A 20,224-nucleotide genomic window follows, 5' to 3' on the forward strand; every position below is an offset into this window, starting at 1 on the left:
AAGAAATGATCATTCATGTTTTCATAACCGCTGGCCAAATTCAAAAACAAAACTAAAATTAAATCATCTTTGAGAGCAAGGGGGCTCTACGCAGCTTGCGTATTTTGCATATAGGGAGGATCAGCTCTGTTTAGTAGCTTTAATAAGGATCAATGTATATTTAATTGAGGTAATTGAGGGGCAGTTGAGGTCAGTTATAACCATCTACGGTAATTTGACTTTATCCTTTTAGCTTCTTTTAACTTACCAATGTTGCAAAGATCTCTATATACCTGTAGGCTCAGCTATATCATAGGCTTTTAGTTTGCTCAGCATAGGCCTGTGTGGTGGCACTGGCATGTAATTTTTTTTTTTTTAAAGGGGCAGGAAATGCTCAAAATTGATAGATAAAAGAATGAACTTTAAGTTAAGTATAACTATAATTTGTGCGTCATGTACAGTATTATTCACTAACTTTTCCTGTTGTTTAAAATTTTTGTTGTGGTATTGGTTCAGTAGTAGTATCGAGATATTTTAGTTAGGTATCGTGACAGCACTAGTTCATATAATGTATGAGGGCTGTAGAGAGCATGCCAATAGGAAAACAAAGTTAAAACCCAGACATTTTAGGCAATTTAGAAATGCCGGGAGGGATACTATACTTTAAAATAATATACTTAAAAGCAAACTGAATGTAATGTTTCCTGCATGATAACTGCAATTAAATGAAAATGTATTATAGTTTAAATTTATATTAAATGCAATTAGTTTAACTTAAAGTGCTTTTTTGAACCACTAAGGTAGGATTTAAGTACATCTTAATATGACATTTCCTAATTACTCCTTTTGTCTTTGAAATATGGTTAAAGTCTTCCGCCGTATGTACTGACAAACATTTATGGTAAACTAAAATATATTTTTAATGTCATTTCTATTGAAACTTGTTTAGCATGTATTTATATGTATTTGTAATTGCACATTTGTAATGATGAAGTTGCAATTTAGTATGTAATATATTAACTTTAAATGTAATATCAAATAAGGCACCTACAGTTTTAACCAATTATAATTACATTACAATTATAATACAGTAAAACTGTATTATAATCAAATACTTTACATGTGCTTTAGTATGTTAATAATAACACATCAAGTGGAATGAACTTTAAAGCATTGACAAATGATCATTAAAACGATTATTAAAATTTACTTAAAACATTTAATTTGACATTATTACAGTGCACATTTTAAAAGTGTACATAAGTGTGTTAAGAAACACACTTTGTTTTTAAATATACTTTTAAGTTTTGAAGCACATTCAATAGAATTAAGCGCACCTCTTTTTCATAAGGGGCTGCTCATCATAAATTCATGTAAATACAGAATCCTCTGTTGTACACCTTCCGTATGTAAAATTTGCTGTTCCTCATGGGTGTGTGCTAAGGACTCAATATTTTTTACTCAATATTTTTTTAGTGAGAGCACTGGGACCATTTTGTAACAGTGCTAAGAAAAGGGCAGGAACATAAAGCTTGCATTCTTCCAATATTATCTGGTGTGAACCTTCTAATCGCTGCAGCACTGCTGAACCAACCTGAATGAAATGATCGGATAACACTGTGGTTTTAGTATTACGCTTCTAGCCCATTACAAATCAACACACATTCTTACATTAGCCACAAGTGCATTAGTGGCAAGTACACCAGACTATATGAATGGCTAAGATCTGGGATGAAATTCTGCTCAGAAACACTTTCACTGACCATTGCTGATATGCCCCTGGGTGAAGTACTTAATCCCTGTCTTCTCCTGGGACGCTCTGTACCATGACCCGACTCTCTCTCTCTCTTTCTGTCATAGTGCATAGACAATGGAAAGAAAAGAATTGCAAGGTAGCTGTGTAAGCCAGGCTTGTACATAGAGAAAGAAAGCACTGCCTGTACATTCTGTCACCTCACTTTTGAAAAATTTTCCCCCATTAATTTCGACGTCACATCACAGAGAACTATCATTTACTCATTTATAAACCCTCACTATTCACAAAACACCTTATTTCTGTCTTTTTTACAAGTTGCTGAGAAGCTCGTCGTACTTTAGTATGCTTTTTTAAGCTGCTGCGGTGCATTTCTCTCAGGCTGTCTGAAAGGGTCTGTTTAAAAATTCCCTGCTTAACTGAGGCATTTCTCACTCAAGCATTTCCAAACTATTTTATCCATTAAAACGGCTCCCAGTGAAATCTACAGTTCACTGGGATTAAAGTACCTTTAATTAAATTTAAAAACGCTAGACCCTCAATTTTTTATGGCTAACTGGTTCTGTGTGAACTAGTATAGTCCCATTACTGTTATGCTTCTGTACTGTACTGTTCAGACCTGTTAAGATCGCAATGGAATTGGGGTTTCAAAGATGTTGAATTGATAATTCTTTTGATCTTAATTTAATTCAAATATTAATTATTAAAGTTTTTGGGACAAAACTAAAATGATTAGTGCTTTATATAAGTCAGTTTGAATAGTAATACAACATGTTATTATCAGTTTTATAACCACCTTTCTGCATCTTAAATGTAATTGTTTTCCTGTGCTCTGTTTATTATAGTTATATGCTTGATATTCATCCACTTATTAAAGTTGTGATTTACCCAAAAACTCTATAAATAACACCTGCATGTAAATGGAATTGAACTAAAGAGTAATTGTAGCCACAAGCGCAGCGTGATCATCATCAGTACAGCTGATAGTTGGATAGACTTTTGTCCATTTTAATTAAAAGAATAATGAAAACAATGTTGCAATAATTAAACAGGCTACTTGATATGTTTTGGGAGATATGTAATATGACATCATCCTTTATCAACATGCCATCACTGCAAACACTTGCTTAGACACAAACGCTCACGCTCCCACACACACATACACACTGCAATCACCTTGAAGGAAGGCTTTGTTTCATTTCTTTTTGGCTGCAAGCCCTGATGAGATTTCCTCTTCTGGTGTGTGTCACTCAGAGAGGGAGGTGAGCTGGGGGGTTTACAGAAAGAAAAAAACAGAAAGCCATTATCAAACTTCCACAAACTGAAATGGCATAAACAGGAAATGAGGAAGAAGAAAGTGGAGGAATGGGAGAGAAGGAGGAACAAAGAAAGAGCGAATGGAAGAAAGAGAGAGAGAGAGATAGACAGTAGTGGGGGGAGGGATGTGGCACCGTGTTATTAAAAGAGGTGAATGTTAAAGCTCAGCTTGCAGGCTGTAGTAAATGATGTCGGTAATAACAGTATGAATGATTAATGAATGTTGCTGTTGGCGGCATAAAAGGAGAAAAAAAATATGAAGACAAATCACGGCTCATTCAGAGGAGCTAGTTAATCACACTCTCCTGTGTTTTAAAATAAAGATGCATGCTCTAAAGAGTATCCAGCCTGCCCATGCAATTGTTAAATCTCACACACGTATTTTTCCTGAGAGGAGGAGTAATGTCCTCTTGAGTACAGTGCAGATCTGCTGGAGGGGAGAGAGAGAGAGGGAAGCTTGACCAGACCAGAAACGTCAGAGGAGCTTTTTAGGGCAGGCACTCAGCACCGCTCGAGGGCGCTCAGAGAACCATCTTCCTCTTCACCTGTGCCGCTACAGCTTACACAACCCAAATAACCTCAACAGCTCAGAACAGCCGTGTAATTGTATCCGGTGGTAAAAGTGTCAGAGTATGAGCACTCTTACCGCATTCAGAGATGAGCACTTGAGGAGATAATGCTTCAGACGGCACATAAACGTGTGCTTCTCCAGCACAGCAACATGTAACTGTCTGGCCTAAAACCATTAGCGTTATTATACTTGTAGGAGTGCGGCAGACTCTCCTGACTGCTGTCGTACCTGCTGGAGAAGAGACGGTGTTAATGAGTTCCGATGGAATGGAGACATGCACATACACAACAGCTTCAGTTAATTACGCCAATGACTTCTAAAACTCTCAGGTTTGTTGCAGATGTTGTGCACCGTGCTCCTGACACGTCGAGTTACAGTGCTCGTGTGGGGTATGCTGGTTCTAACGTGGCCCATGATGTTTCCTGTCACCCTTTATTTTGCCTGTCTAATAAAAAGCCAAAAGACTGTGTCCACATGTCCATGTTATTTTGAGTTTTTGTTCTAACCAGCTGTGATGGCAACAAGGGAAGCGCAACGAACGAGACGTTTTGGTCGTGTGGTTTCTGTCTCTGTCCTTCAAGGTAGCAGTTTGTGAAATCGAACTGGTCCAAAATCTTGATCCACATTGCAGGATATTCAACATCACATATGTTCTTAAAGGGGTCATAGGATGCTACATGCACTTTTACAAGTTGTTTGAACTGAAATGTGTGTTGGCAGTGTTTGTACACAACCACCCTATAATGATAAAAATCCACCCAGTGTTTTTTTTTAATCTACTCAAATCTTTCCCCCTTTCTCAAATCGAGCCGATCTCAGATGCCTGTCTGTGTGACGTCACAAAAACAGCCCCCTCCCACGATAGTTTGATTGACAGTAGTGTTTCAGCACAGACTGGACTGGCGTCTTACCTTAGACACGCCCTGAGTGAACTGTCATCAGTCCGCCATTGTTTCACCGCTGGAGCAGATGTAGACAAGAATGACTCCTAAGCGATTGAGGTGTTCTGTTGTTGGATGTAATAATGAACATAGCAGTCGTCAATTACTCCTGACATCTGAGCCGCTGAAGACGCAGTGGATTACCTTTGTTTCTGAAGGGAATGTGTCCCCGATCTACCTAAATGCGTCTATTTTCGCACGAATCATTCGTGATCCAGCTTCACCCACAGAAGATGTGAGTATAAGGTTTTTTAATGAATCTTTGCAAATCGCCTTTCCTAATAATGTGCTAATTAGCAAGTTTCACGATGAATGCAGCTAAAGTAAACAGTCTCTCTGAGAGCGGCTCGGAACAGAGGGGAGGGGTCAGCAGAGCTCATTAACTTTTAAAGGAAAATGCTACAAAATTGCTTGCTCTGAGAAGAGCTGTTTTTGACAGGGTAAAAAAAAATAGTTTTTTTACACTACCATTGAGAAATTTTAACCAAACTATGTTACAGACTTTCCATTAAGACCCTAAAGAATCATATCAACTTGTGGAAAATGGGCATCCTATGACCCCTTTAATGGCTCTTTTGTCGCTTTTGCACTTTCAGTCAGGACAGAAAAATTACATGATGCAGGAAACTTCTTGTGTCACACCTGGTTAGGACAAGCTGAATGCTTTTAAAAAATCCTCAGCTCTTCTTTTGTATTTTCACTTTGGTTTGTGCTTTGTTTGAAATCAAATGTCTGTGTGGGTCAATGACATACGAGTTTCAACAATAAAGAAAAGGAAACATCTTTAAAGTAAGGAAAATCTAAAAACATGTTTCAAGTGCCTAGAAATATACTCTTTTTATTGCTTTCATATTGTTTTGAAAAACTTCTACGCCATTTAAGAAAAGTTTCAGTTTAATGACTCGTGGTGTAATCATCAAGTAACATTTTTCTTGTGCATGTTTCTTGTGTCAGTGTACATGACAAATCATTATTTTGGCATATATATTAATTTTTCTTTCAAACCTGAATTACTAAATATTAATGTCATAGTTTTGGAGGAGTCACACAAAAAAACAATGAAATCACAGAAGTGGTGTATTCAAGTAATTGTATGAATTGGATTTTAATGTAACACTAATAAGGTTCTATTACTTGTTAACTATATTAATTAACATGAGCTAGCAATGAAAAATACTTACAGTTCCATTAAATAATATTAACAGATACAACTTTTAATAATGTATTAATAAATGTTGAATTGAACATGAACTAAGAATAATAAATGATTTAGAAGTATTTTTGTTAGTTCATGTTAACTAATGTAGTTAGCTAATGTTAACTTGTGTAAAGTGTTTCCATATTTAAAATAAATTAATAGATAAAAAATATGGGCATCACATCAGTGGCCTTTGTATGTATTTGTAGGTCAGTAGATTTTGGGACAACATATGAGAAGCTGATGGATAAAGTGATGATCAGAACAATGCTGAGCTATCTGTACGTCTTTCCGACCAATAAGAGGAAGGTGAGTGTGTTGAAATGCGTCAGAGATACAGACGTACAAAACTGTCAGATAGAAAATATCAAGCTAATATAATTCTTCCTCTTCCTCAGATCCTGATTTTATCTGATCCGGAGGTGGAAAGTAGTTTACTTATCAGTTCTGATGAAGGAGCCACTTTTCAAAAGTTCAATATTAACTTCTATATCATGAGTCTTCTGTTTCACCCTACTCAGGAGAATTGGATTCTGGCCTATAGCCATGATCAGAGGGTATACACACACAAACACAAACACACACAGACACACACACACACACTCACACTGCCTCAAGAGGTTCTACTACTGAACAATTAAAAGCAGATAATGTGGATAATTAAGTGTGAGCAAGATAATTACCTTTGTTGACTGCAGTTAGGGATCTCACAGTGAATGTGTCTGTTTCTCTTTTGGGCTGTAGCTTTATAGCTCATTGGACTTCGGTAAAAAGTGGATTCTTGTTCATGAGAGAGTAACTCCGGGGCGATTCTACTGGTACGACTCACACACACACACACACACACAGAGTAATTTTTTTACTGATCATCAATCTCATATAACACGCCTACAGTGCAATTTCACACTGAAAATTAATCTGACTGCAAGAATATACCTGCATGCGCACACACAATCACACACTGAAAATTAATCCAATATTAAACCCACTCTCTACATCCAATACACTGACACTGATAAACTTACACACACACTTTCTATGTCTCTTTCCCTTCTCTGTTTCTCTGTCTACCTCCATCTATCTCACTGTCATGCCACTTCTCTTTCCCCTGTGCTTCATATTAGTGTATGTGTGGAATTTTGATCAGGTTTTATATTTTAATCCCATCAGTGTGTGTTTGTGTGGGGTGTAGTCAAAATAACTGGTTGCCTGTCACATGCTCGATGAGCTGTGGAGACAGCCAACAACATGTCTTCACCCCTGGGTTTAACATCCCTATGCACACACATTTCTCTACATCCTTTCAAAAATATATAATACATCTTTTCTTTGCTGCTTTCTACTGCAACACACACACATACTGTAGACTGTATAGATTGTGTTTGTGTCACTGAAGCCCTGCTGTGTCAGTTTTGGTGACTACAAAAATGGAAAATTAAAAAGTTTAACCTCAGACTATAATGGGTCTCGGTGTCAGACTGGGTTTGAGAGGAATGTTTAACCCCCGTTCAATTATCCAAGTCTGAGTTTAACGTCTGAATGGGATTTAGAGAGATGTTGAATCTCAGACAGATAATTGAAAGAGAGGTTATTTTCTGACTGAAATTTTGAGAAGTGCTTTAATCTTAGACTGGGACTGAGAGAGACATTTAAACGCCGACTGAGATTATTGAAGGTGTTTAAATGTAGTATTATTTTGGTAAAACTTTCAATAAGTTTCAATTTTTTAACATCAGATAATGCATTAGGTATCATGAACTAACAATGACCAATACATTTACAGCATTTATTAATCTTGATTAATGTTAATTTCTACACATGCTAATACATTTTTGCCATTTCAGGTTCAAGTAAATTCTATTTATAAATTAACAATAATCTGGATTAATAAATGCTGAAAAAAAGCTGTTACTTCATTATACCTAATGTATTAATTAATGTTAATGAATTAAACCTTGTTTTTTTTCTGGGGGTATCAAATGGCATTTTTAAGTACACACTGCTGTTCAAATGTTTAAAAAAAACAGTAAAACTAGTAATATTATAAAATGTTATTACTATTTAAAATAACTGTTTTCTAATTTAATATATTTTAAAATGTCATTTATTCCTGTAATGCAAAGCTGAATTTTCTGCAGCCATTACTCCAGTCTTCAGGGTCACGTGATCCTTTAGAAATCATTCTAATATGCTGATTTGCTGCTCAAGAAACATTTTGAAAAACATTTGAGTAAAAAACAACAACATTTTTTAGGATTATTTGATGAATAAAAAGTTTATTTGAAATATAAATCTTTTAAAATATTATAAATGTCTTTACTGTCACTTTTGATCAATTTAACGCATCCTTGCTTTAAAATAAAAGTTTTAATTTCTTTAAAAAAATCATACTAATCTCAAATTTTTTAATGGTAGCGTACATATACAGTAATGCTGCATTGTAGATGAGCAAATTGGATTTACTTTCATCAGGAACTCACTCTAGCTGATATATCTATATGTCTGTCAGTGATGGACCACTTCCAAATCACAGTCTGACACTTGAGATTGAGGCTACAACTTTAATCTTTAATTTCATTGCCTGCCAACTCGAGGGACCGGGACTTCAGCAGTTTGTGGCTGACCATAGAAATGGTGAGCAACATGCCGTTTTCAAGTCAAGATGACATGAAAATTTTTATGTTGAGATGGCAAGAAAATTACATTGTGATCTCAAGAAAACAACCTTTTAAGGGGGTTTTAATGTCAGACTGGAACTGATAAAGAAGTTTAGAAGGGGTTTGATGTCAGACATGTGATGAGAGAGATGCTAATTCAGACCGAGATTAATAATAATCTGAGATTGAGACCGTAAATGGTACTTAATGTCAAACTAGGGCTCTGTAGAGGTGGAATATCAGATTTTTACTGATAGGTTTAATTTTGGATTGTAAGAATGACTTAATATCAGATTGTGACTGTGTTCAAACTGTCTCATAAGAAAATATGGAAGACAAAAGACAAGACATTAAAATTATTAAAAACCTCAGAAAGAGGATATGATGGTGAGTGTGTGTGCGTCACAGGTGAAAATAGGTAATAGGTAAGAAATGAAAGTGTGTATGTGATGGAGAATGGTTTGTGGGAGTGAGCTCTGTGTGTGTGTGCGCACGTTTTTGTGACATATGAGGACACAAATTTGTATAATGACATGGGTATGACATAGGTATTGCAACGAGAAGGTGACTTATGAGGACATTACCCCATGTCCCCATTTTTCAAAACGCTTATAAATCATACAGAGTGAGTTTTTTTGAGAAAGTAAAAATGCACAAAGTTTCCTGTAAGGGGTAGGGTTAGGTGTAGGGTTGGTGTAGGGCAATAGCACATACAGTTTGTACAGTATAAAAACCATTACGCCTATGGAATGTCCCCACAATTCACAAAAACAAACGTGTGTGTGATTAATTGCTATCAGAGCAACAATAAGGATTCACTGGAGACAGACTGTCTCCTACTGGAGCAGTGGAATTATGCTGTCCATCACCACCCCTCCATTCTTCCCCTCTCCTCTTCCATCATGCCATCATTCTCATGCTATTACCATACTCATCCGTCCGTCCCCTGCTGGCACCTCCTTCTCTTTCCTTCCTTCTTCATATCCTCTCCACTGGAGCCCTTCTTGATTGTTTTCCTCTCTTCTGTTCTTTTTTGTATTCTGACTTTTTCTTTTTTTAATTTTTAGGGCACTGAGTGGTCTAGATAAAGAGGCAGACCTGGTACACATCGAGGCTCGAACTGACAGTGGACGTTAGTCTCTTTTCTTTTCCTTCTTTTCCCTCCTTTGCCCCTCAAATTTTGTCTTTTTTTCTCCTGCTTTTTCAGTTTCTCTCTTCCTCCCCTCCTAGCGCTCTCACCCTGTCTTTCTTACTTTCTCCCCAGCCTCCTATGCTTTTTTTCCTGTGTCGCAGTGAAAAATGAACAGATGAATTGTGGACAACAGTAAATTCAATAGCAAATGATTCTGGCTTGGTTCTGGCAGACTGTTGCGCTTATGTTTTATCCTTGTGGGACAGTGTTGTGCATTAAACTCGATTGATATGAGCCTGACACAACACAACAGGCCCTAAGCTTCGGACAGTCTAACAACAACAATACATTTAAATGTGTTATGAGTGATGCAGTGGTTACACCAAACTAAATTTGAAGCACACGGAAATGGAGAATGTGGCAAAAGCTTCTTTAGTTTTCAGGCGGTAATAATCAAACCTCTTCTAAAAGAAGGATTTGAACCAGTTCTTTCAATCCATTCAACAGAAATATTTAATAGGCCATTTTATCTGTCCATGCCTTCACAGTAGAGCAGGCATGTGGAATCAGAGTTGGGCAAAATTCAGAATTGAAGAATTGGCTCTTTTTCAATTCACGAGTTGCAAATTAAATTCAATTGGCCACACCCCGAAGGAAGTTGAATTTGAATGACAGGAAGAGGAATTTAGTGAACTATATTTCAGTTAAATAGGTTTACAAAAAGGCCAGAAACTGTGATTCAGTTGGATTCATTCAGACCGTTCACTCACGCACTGCAGTGGTTTCTCGTTTGAAGTGGTTTCTAACACTGAAACAATAATGGGATATTTCATAAGAAAACAAAAAGAATGCTGGATGAGGTGGATATTTACCTTCAATTAATTGTAGAAAACAAAACTTGCAAATGTACTAGCAAATCTACTATCGTTTTTCAATCACGAAACAGCTCTATAAAAAAAAATATAGGCAAATTTATATGGGCAAACTTTTTTGCTGGGGGCCTGTGACCCAGTACTGATGGAAGGCTAGAAACCACCCTGCACACAGGTAATGCTTTCTAGAAAGTGTCCTTCTGCTCCAATTTACTGAATATGATGATGCCTCTATGCCTATAAAGCTTTAAATTTCAAGGCTTTTAAACTTTCAAATGGTTTTCAAAAGACAGGACAAACTTTGTTTTTTTTTTTAGTTTAAAATTTCTGTTGAACTTTTTGAATTTCTATTCATTTTAATTCTGCCTTCATGTAGAACATGGATTCTGTAGAGACTCACAAAGCCTATATTTGTGTTATTACAAAGGGGTATGCTGATTTATTGTACTGGACAATCTGGTGATAAACATGTGATGAGAAATGCAGTACAATAAACAGGGATTTTGTTGGTTTAAATTAAACTACATTTGAGATGCATTGTTTTATCAGTCACATGCTATAGATGGTTAAATAAGTATTGACCAAAAAATTCTAATTGATGTTGTTTTGACTGACTTTCTTCCATGAAACACAAAACGATAAATGTTTAACAATAATCACACATTCTTTTCTAACCAGTAAAAGCAGAGAGTAAACGGGTGCTATCAAGCCCAAAAATAACCAAAGGCACATTAAAAGTAGTCCAGATAATTGTGCAATAGCTGTATATGTGAAACAGACTAAATTTTCAACCAGAGTTATTATTCTTAGTGCTAATTCAAAGTTAATTATTCTTAAAAGTTATTTTTTTTAAATCACCATAGGCTAGTGGCTATACATTTGACATACACACAAATCTTATTTGTACATGGAGCATATTCAATCTTATAACAATTAAGACATACTGCATACTGAGACGTACTTGACATCAGTGACACCTCTGTGTCTTTTAATCAAACATGATAAACTGCTTTGCAAAGTGAAAGTGCAACTGATTTGAGAGATTTTTGAGATAAAGTAAAAGATCTGGAATATAAGGGGAAGTAAATGACACATTTTTAATTTTTGTGTGAAGTATGTCCTCAGTCTTCAAGTTGTCAGTGATGGTGTTTGTTGATAATAGAATATTGATATTCAAGTAGAGATTTGAAATGGATTTTTAAGTTCTTTATGAACTTTGTAAAGATATTTAAAGCTATTTTATATAAAGCAATTTTATCCATGTAAAAATAACTCCTTTAAATGTGATCTCAAAACATACAATAAAAAATATCTAAAATAGTTATAAAAGATCTCCTACTCCTCGTTTTGTTCAGAGATACCTGAAACAAATAAAAAAGGTTATTCCTAATCGGTTGTTTCTTTGTTGGGCTCTTATTTTCTTTCTGTCTTTGCTCTCACCCTTCTGTCTTTCTCTGTACCTTTACTCCCACCCCCTCTTTCTCTCCTTTCTGAGTGAGGATGGATAGCTAGTAGAGAGACTGATAATGGAGAGCACTGATTAATTTGGCTAGACAGAGATGTGTGGGAAGTTTGTGTATAGGTTCTAGATTGTGTTTGTTGTGTGGGGGTGTGTGTGTGCCAGCGAGAGTGAGAGAGATATTGATCATCTGTTTTTTTTTTGTGGTGTAGATCAAGGTGTTCTTGTGCACAAGCGTATCCTGTGTTGATAAATCTGTGTGTGTGTGTGTGTGTGTGTGTGTGTGTGTGTGTGTCTCACAGAAATGCAGTACATTACGTGCCGAGCACAAAAGTGTTCAGAGGAGGGTAGGCAGTATCCATTCAGTGGCCGAATTGACACCAACTCACTCGTAGTGCAGGACCAATACATCTTCTTACAGGTACAGATGTGTGTGCGTTTCATTAAGTACATAAGCGTTTGTGATTTAGATTGGTGTGGGAGATACCAAAATGTGTGTGTGTGTGTCACGATAATCTCTGTCTGACTCTTTTTATAGCCCTCCTTTTATCTCTGTCAGTGCAGTGTAAGTGAGTGATAACCATTGAAACCAGCCTCTCCATCTTTAACAGCAGACCAGGGGAGGACAGGACACGGTTTTGAGTGAGAATCCCAAACCTGGACCCTCCTCTGTCAATACAAGCGACTTTTGACTTTTGTTGCTTGGAGCTGTTGAATTTGAGTTGACAGAGCATAATGAGGTTATTGATTCAAAAAGCGCAGGAACAAGAGACTGTCTGACACCCCACACCTCTCACAGGAAAAACACAGTGTAGCCTTTACAACCTAATAGCTACAGTCTACTTGATAAGAGTGTGTACAACATGTGTGTAGGTCAGGTTTTGCTAACATTCAATACATTTACATTGCACTTTAAAAGTTCAATTTCAGTTTGACTAAAACAATAGTTTGCTACCAAAATGTTTTTTTATTGTGTGAGGTAGTGTTGTCACAATACTATAATTTCTAACTCTAGCAATTGCTTGAAAAATATTTCTATATTTATATTTAATATTTGTATTTTCTTTTTTTTATTATATATAATATCATTATCAATACCACAGGGAAAAACTGGCACAAAAATACTACATTTGATAAGTATTTAAAATAATTTACTTTTAAGTTGATAAGAAAAAGTTGAAAAGTTTTATGAGATTCCTCAGCCGAAATAAATAATAAAAATAATAATAATTATTATTGTAATTCTGTTAATTGATTTTTTTTTTTTTTTTTTACTTTACACTATAGTGTAAAATTACTTATGATTTGCAAGAGTTAAACCCTCTGGCTTTTATTTTGGCGGAAACTGCAGTTTTTGTGAAAAGAGGTTTGCAAATGTGTTTCATTACAAATCTAGTGAAATGCTGTAATTATCTGTCCACAAAAATGTAAGAAATGATGTGAATGGCAAACACTGTGTACCCAAATGCTCACAGCACATGCAGAGATAGATTTCACTACATATACCATGAACCAAGCCGATAATATTGAGACTGATAATATTTTTTATAATAATCTATATAACAGTAATAATAGTAATTAATGAGTATTGTATTGTTGTTGTTAATAACAATAATATACTACTTTATTATTATCATCATCATCACAAAAAAAGAGGAAATCCAAGTATTTGAGTTCAAGCCGCTCTGAGACGCTGAAAACATTGGATCATGAGTGATGGAAAGTTCCCTCTATGATAGACAAGCAAACATGGGTTCTGACTGGTGTGAAGTGCTGATCTGTTGTAAATCCTTGTAACTGTGCTTTCTCTGACTTTGTGTGTGTGTGTGTGTGTGTGTGTGTGTGTGTGTGTATCAGTTAACCACAGCAGGAAGAACTACGTACTTTGTGTCCTATCAGCGAGGGCCCTTCAGGACCATACAGCTCCCTAAATACTGTCTACCCAAAGTAAGATACATGACACAGCACTAGCTGTCACAAATAAGTTGTCAGATGAAATGTATGTGGCTCTAACAGCTGTTCTCCGTGCAGGACATGCACATTGTCAGTACAGATGAGGGGCAAGTGCTGGCAGCAGTGCAGGAGTGGAACGAAAATGACACCTACAGTCTGTACATCTCTGACACACCTGGAGTTTACTTCACCCGCTCACTCCCAAACCTCCATACCTTCCGCAGTCTTGCAGGAAACCTCATTGTGGATGTCTACAAGGTCTGCAAATATGATTGTATGGCCTGATGGTGCTTGCCAATTAAGTTTAAGAAGTCGACCATCGTGAATGTTCACATATGAATGTTGTGTGCAATTAGGAAAACTTTGGTAATTACCATGGCTTTCGCCAGGAATTTTGAAAGTAGAACAGGGAACAGTGCAATGCAGCACAAAACAGCAGTGTTATGCAATGAAACGCTATGAATACAAAGAGAAGAAGAAAATCTGATAACGAGAACAACTCAAAACGAAGTGTAAGCAAAAATGCAAAGAGAAACGAGGCCTATCTGCAATCATGTAGAACCTGATATTTTTTCGTTCTCCTCTTTTCCTTCTTGGCAAAAAACACCAACTAATATCTGTAATTGTAAAAAAAAGAAAAGAAAAAAGAACTGATAATATTTTTACAGTAATAATCTTACAAACAGTAAAAATCATGCTAAGAATTTTTTTTTTTTACTACTACTACAACTACTAATAATAATAACATAAGAATAATGTACTGATTTATTATATTATTATATTTATATTATGTAAGTTATAATATTAATTTAAATTATAATAATTTAGTAGACGCACAAACTAATGTTTATAATTGAACATACAGTACTGATAATATTTGTATAATCTATATAACAGTAATAATAGTAATAAATGAGTATTGTATTGTTGTTGTTGTTAATAATAACAATAATATACTACTTTATTATATTATTATTATTATCATCATCATCATCATCATCACAAAAACAAAAAAGGAAATCCAAGTATTTGAGTTCAGATCACTTTTGTCCTGTCCTGTAAAGGTGGCGGGTGTTAGTGGACTGATCATAGCCAATAAGAAAGAAGATGCACAGATGAGAACGTATATCACCTACAACAAAGGCCAGACATGGAGCTTACTACAGCCTCCAGCGAAAGACACCACAGGACATGACATCAACTGCAACCTGGTGAGACCCAATGAACTCATCCAGATATTTCCTACTAAACATGAAGACACTGCCAAAAAAGCATAGATCACCAACATAAAAGTAGGTGAAATACTATTTAACATAAAACAGCTATTAATAATGTTGATCCTATTACAGTGACACGCCCACTTTTATTGAAAACAAGCACTCCATCAGAGCCAGTCACACCCACTATATTCATTACATTACACTCAGACCCACATACTTAACTATGGTCAGATGAAAACAAGACATTACAGTGTTGACACGTTTTTCATTTGATGCATTTTTACAGTGGAGCCCTGCAGAGAGGAACTCCTTTAGTCTCACAGTGAAATGAGCGTGAACTGCCAGCTACCAAACAGTAGCTCTGAATTCAGTGCTTTCTGATGATTTGATTAAGACACGCTACCTTCTCTGTATCTTTGTAATGACTTTCACTGATGTTTTACACTGTTCTGGAAGATTGGTGATTTCAATTAAAACATACATTGAACAACTGGAGTCCATTTATCAGCAGATCTCAGAAAGTCTTAATTACTGTTTTTTTCTACTGCACCAAAAGACAGTGGATTCAGTGTTTGCACATGTGTTGTCATTCTTTAGAAAGGCAAGATGAAACAAGTTTTTTTTTTTTTCCAGTCCTTGTGCTTTGGGTATTTTGGGACTTGTTACCAACTTTAAACAACTGCTGGTACAAGAATTCAGACGCTTGTACACACAGAATACAAGTTTGTTGCTTACTTGCATATGAAATTAGTTTTGAATCACTAGGTGGTTGATTGCATTTAACTAGACTGATTTTTGACACTGTATTGACACTGAATTCTAATTGCCATAATTACATTACGATTTTTCTGAAGCTCTGAAATCAAAGATTAGATTTTTTTTTTCGTTTCCAAAAAAAACTGGGTCACTCTAATTGTAAGGGATGCTAAAAAATATGGACAAAAGCAGCAGAGACATGAAGCGGATTCATTTGCATGGCTTTTGAAAGCTGATGCTACAGTCGGTTGATACAGGGGAGATTATGTAGATAGATGTAAATGTATTGAAATATAATTTAATACTGTGTAATGTTCTAATTTTCAGCCCTCGTGCTCCTTGCACCTTCTCCTGCAGATGTCTGAAAACCCCTACACACCTGACACTATCTCCACCAAACACTCCGCTCCAGGGATTATAGTGGCCACAGGTGTGTGTGTGTGTGTGTGTGTGTGTGTGCGTGTGTGCGTGTGTGTGTGCATTTAACTGTGCCACTTCCTTTATTGTTTTTATGCTTGTGGTGTCTTGAGTCCCCCAGAGGTTTCTGACAATTTAGAGTGAAGAATGGGTATAAATGTGCATGCTTTTAAATGCAGATGGAGTTTGAGTGGCCAAATCACGGCTTTCAATTTGTTACATCTTTGTGTTTTTCAGCTGCAGAGTTTGGCATGATTGGAACAAAAACTCATTTCACTCTGTTCTTTTGCTTGTCAGACTCATTATAAAGTTATCTTAAAAACTCAAGCCCAAATAGCTTCCTGCATGAGACTAGATAGATGCACACTCAAAAAGTCAGTCATGCAGAGCACGCAGAAAATGTGACCGGTGTCTTCCACATTCATAATGGCCTGTCATGTCCAACAGCTGTTCCGCAATCACTTTTCCATGCTCAGAGTGTATAAATATGGGAATTGAAAAATGTTTTTTCTGTTTGTTTGTTTTGTTTTGTCACTGACAGCAACTTTACCAAACGTTCATCATCAGGTGCCATGATGATTGTGGTCTTTGAGGGCACTCATACCCACCAGACAATATGCACCAGGAATTTATTGTGAAATCATAGATTATAGCTTTAAAATTATATTTCTGTGCAGTGGCAAAATGTAACTAAAAAAATATGTTAACCTAAATGACTTAAATCAGGTCTCATAGACCAGGGGTTTTCAAACTGGACCCCCTCAATTAACTGATTAATAGAAATCCAAGGAACCCCTGTGGGGGCTGTAAAAGGGCACAAAATATTAGGGGATTTAAGTAAATTCAAATATTAATGAAGCAATTTTATATTCAACAAAGTTTATAATATCATTTTATTAGGGATGCACGATAATATAGGAACGTTATTGGAATCGGCCGATAATGACTTAAAAAGTAAATATCGGCATGGCCCGATATGAAAATTTATGCCGATATGCCTTGCCGATAAGATTAATAACTCACGTGCTCAGGCTGTGCTAGGCTAGCAATAAGATCACATCAGCAGTGTGGTCATTCTTGAATCAGACTTTTTCGTGAATGATGATTAAATTCAATGTTTTGGATCGCTGGATTTAATTTGAGAATGCACGTACAGAATGATGCGTCCTTTGTACAATAGAGTCAGCAGTCCCTAGCACGTGCAGCAGCAGCATCCCCGGAGTCCTATTGCTCGTCCGGTAAGGCGTTTTATTTACTTTGGGGGTGCTGTTGGCCTACTTGTAATAAAATTAAAGTAAAATATACAAATAAAATTAAGATTGTGTTTCTGATTACATAAAACTGTAATGATGTTATAAAGTCACAAGTATGTTTTGATTTAAAGGTCAGAAGCTATAGCTTACATAAATAAAAATCACAAACATGACATTTGTAAATGAAATAATTTTATATATAAAGATTTATTCGCTAATGTGTTAAAAAAAAAATTCAAACGGATTATGAAAACTTAAATACAAGGAGCTCTAAAAGATTTTCAGATTTTTTACAACTATTTTGCTTTAGACTATCTAGAAATGTTAAATCTTAAAATAAAATGTTAAGGTTACCACTGCATCTGTCTGTAAAAAAAAATGCAGTGACTGATTTATAGTTGATTTATAGTTATTTTTAAAGCTTTCAATGTACTCTCATTATAAAATAACTTCATTGTTGTTTATTTAATTCTAACAAGAACGTTTTTGTTAAAAACTTACCAAACTTAAAAATAATTTGTTTATAACCTCTGCACAGGAGAGACTTGGTGTTGTTTCCAACAAAAGGAAATATATCAGTATCTGCATCAGCTATCGGCCAAAATTAGTTGAAAAACATTGGCATATCAGATATCGGCAAAAATCCAATATCATGCATCCCTACATTTTATTGTGCTTTCTAAAGACTGGTCCGAAATCATGAGATTACTAGTGATTTGTATTAAAGGACTTGTGAATTATTATTTTAATAGCACCAAATATCTGCTTATAGTTTTTTTGTAAAAAAATAAAATTAAAATAAATGTTTATTTCAGAAATGCTGTCAAACTAATATTTTATTTTAAGTTACAATTGTCTTTGGTACAGTGACAATATAAAAGATAATCATTTAAACAGCTACTGATGGAAACAATTTCCTTTTTTTCTTTACAATGTCACACTTAATATAATACATGGAGCTTAGACCATGAAATGACCTGTAAAAGACAGATTTTGATCATCTATGCTCAATTACTGATTAAATGTGTGAAAACTAATCAATCGAAATTCAATAGTTTTGCCTTTGTAGTGCATACAGTAATTACCTAAATATGCTTAATAGCACAGATCTCTTTTTCATTGTTTTTTGTTTGGTTTTGTTTATTTTTTTATTGTATTTGATTTGATTTGATTTGATTGTAATAAACTCTAGTGAAATAGAATAAAATCTCATCCACTAATATATCTCCAGCATATGCATGGTGAATAATCTGTCTGTCATAGTTACAGCGGTATTTTCTCTCTCAGGTAACATTGGGCCCGAGCTTTCCTTCTCTAATACGGGAATGTTCATCTCCTCTGATGCCGGAAACACATGGAGACAGGTAAACCACTCACCTAGTGTAGTCTTAAGATTACAAGCACCCTGTCCCTGATCACCACTCAAACTACCTGAAACTAAAAGAAATGTGAGAAACAAAGAAACAGAATGCTGAAATACCTTGTTGGTTTTTGACTCTTTAAACACTGTCTTTAGATTTTTGAGGAGGAGCACAGTGTCTGGTTTTTGGACCATGGAGGGGCTTTATTAGCTGTTACACAATCTGTTGTACCAACACGCCATTTATGGTAAGACAAAAAAGGATGTTTTTTTCCTTAAACACATATTTATAAATTCACTGCCTTGCAAATTTTATTGAACAACATCAATCCACAAATCTGATTTGTGATGCAGCCTGGAATCAATATGACACCATGTTCATTCATTTAGGCCAGAGGAGAACTAGTCCCCTGACTGAGCCTGGTTTCTCCCAAGATTTTTTCTTAATTTCTGTCACCTTGCCACTGTTGCCTTTGGTTTGCATAGTTGGGGTTTAAAAGACACTTAATATTCAAAAACAGTATAGATTTGATGGAACTAACACAGATAAGAACAAAACGTGAACTGAACTGAGATGATTAATGCCACTATCCCCTGTAGAGCTGCTTTATATAGCTGAAATAAATCTGTTCATAATTGACGTATTTTGCAACATTGACACTGTTGCTGAACTGAATTGAATCAACATTTACTGACTCGAATTTAATAACTACACTATTGTATTACACTATACTTCAGCAGAGCTGCTTATCACTGAATTGAACTTTTACACAGTTATTGAACTGAACTGAATCAACACTAAAATGACTGGAGCTAAATAATGACACTTGTCTTGTTGCAGCTGCTGTATAGCAGAATTTGGATTTGCCTCATTTTTAAAGTTTGCATTGATTTGGTTACTTTCCTGTTTAATACTGTGAAGCTGCTTTGAAACAATCTCTGTTGTATAAAGTGCTATAAAAATAAAGGTGACTTGACTTCACACATTATATATGTATATAAAACAGAGCACTAGCAAGATTATGCATTTTTGAGTTTATGCAGTTTATCTCTAACTTTTTGGATATTTTTTATTCAGACTAAGTTTTTGAAGTTCCCACATGCTTAAACGTCAGCTTTGATATGAGGACTGGCAGATATAAACAGCAGGCAATAGGTCTTATCATATCAAACATTTGGAATCCTTTCAGCGAAAGTGCCTGTCATGGCTTTGTAGTGCAGGTGGCTGTGTTTGCCAGGGCTTTTATGCTCACGTTGGGGGGGTTTGAAGCAGAGGTGGGATTCAGTGGGCTTCAGTTCAACATGTTGTTCCTGTCACGTCACACACGCGGCTTTGATGTGTTAAGCTCTGAAATGTTGTCAGGATCAATTAGGCTGCGGAAGATA

At 35.7% G+C, this 20,224-nt stretch overlaps 1 protein-coding gene across 1 annotated transcript in view; it reads left to right on the top strand.

The window, feature by feature from the left end:
- LOC107671094 (VPS10 domain-containing receptor SorCS3-like) overlaps nt 1–20,224 on the top strand; it is a 56,245-nt gene that overhangs the window by 19,503 nt on the left and 16,518 nt on the right. Inside the window, exons 3-13 of the mRNA XM_016463943.1 lie at nt 5,969–6,068; nt 6,158–6,316; nt 6,504–6,577; nt 9,484–9,548; nt 12,182–12,300; nt 13,737–13,826; nt 13,911–14,090; nt 14,897–15,043; nt 16,136–16,238; nt 18,766–18,842; nt 18,995–19,086. Coding sequence (XP_016319429.1) covers nt 5,969–6,068; nt 6,158–6,316; nt 6,504–6,577; nt 9,484–9,548; nt 12,182–12,300; nt 13,737–13,826; nt 13,911–14,090; nt 14,897–15,043; nt 16,136–16,238; nt 18,766–18,842; nt 18,995–19,086 — 1,206 coding nt within the window. The remainder of the gene's footprint in view (nt 1–5,968; nt 6,069–6,157; nt 6,317–6,503; nt 6,578–9,483; nt 9,549–12,181; nt 12,301–13,736; nt 13,827–13,910; nt 14,091–14,896; nt 15,044–16,135; nt 16,239–18,765; nt 18,843–18,994; nt 19,087–20,224) is intronic.

Source organism: Sinocyclocheilus anshuiensis, unplaced genomic scaffold (assembly GCF_001515605.1).
Source record: "Sinocyclocheilus anshuiensis isolate Anshui unplaced genomic scaffold, SAMN03320099.WGS_v1.1 scaffold861, whole genome shotgun sequence".
NCBI classification, from domain to species: domain Eukaryota; kingdom Metazoa; phylum Chordata; class Actinopteri; order Cypriniformes; family Cyprinidae; genus Sinocyclocheilus; species Sinocyclocheilus anshuiensis.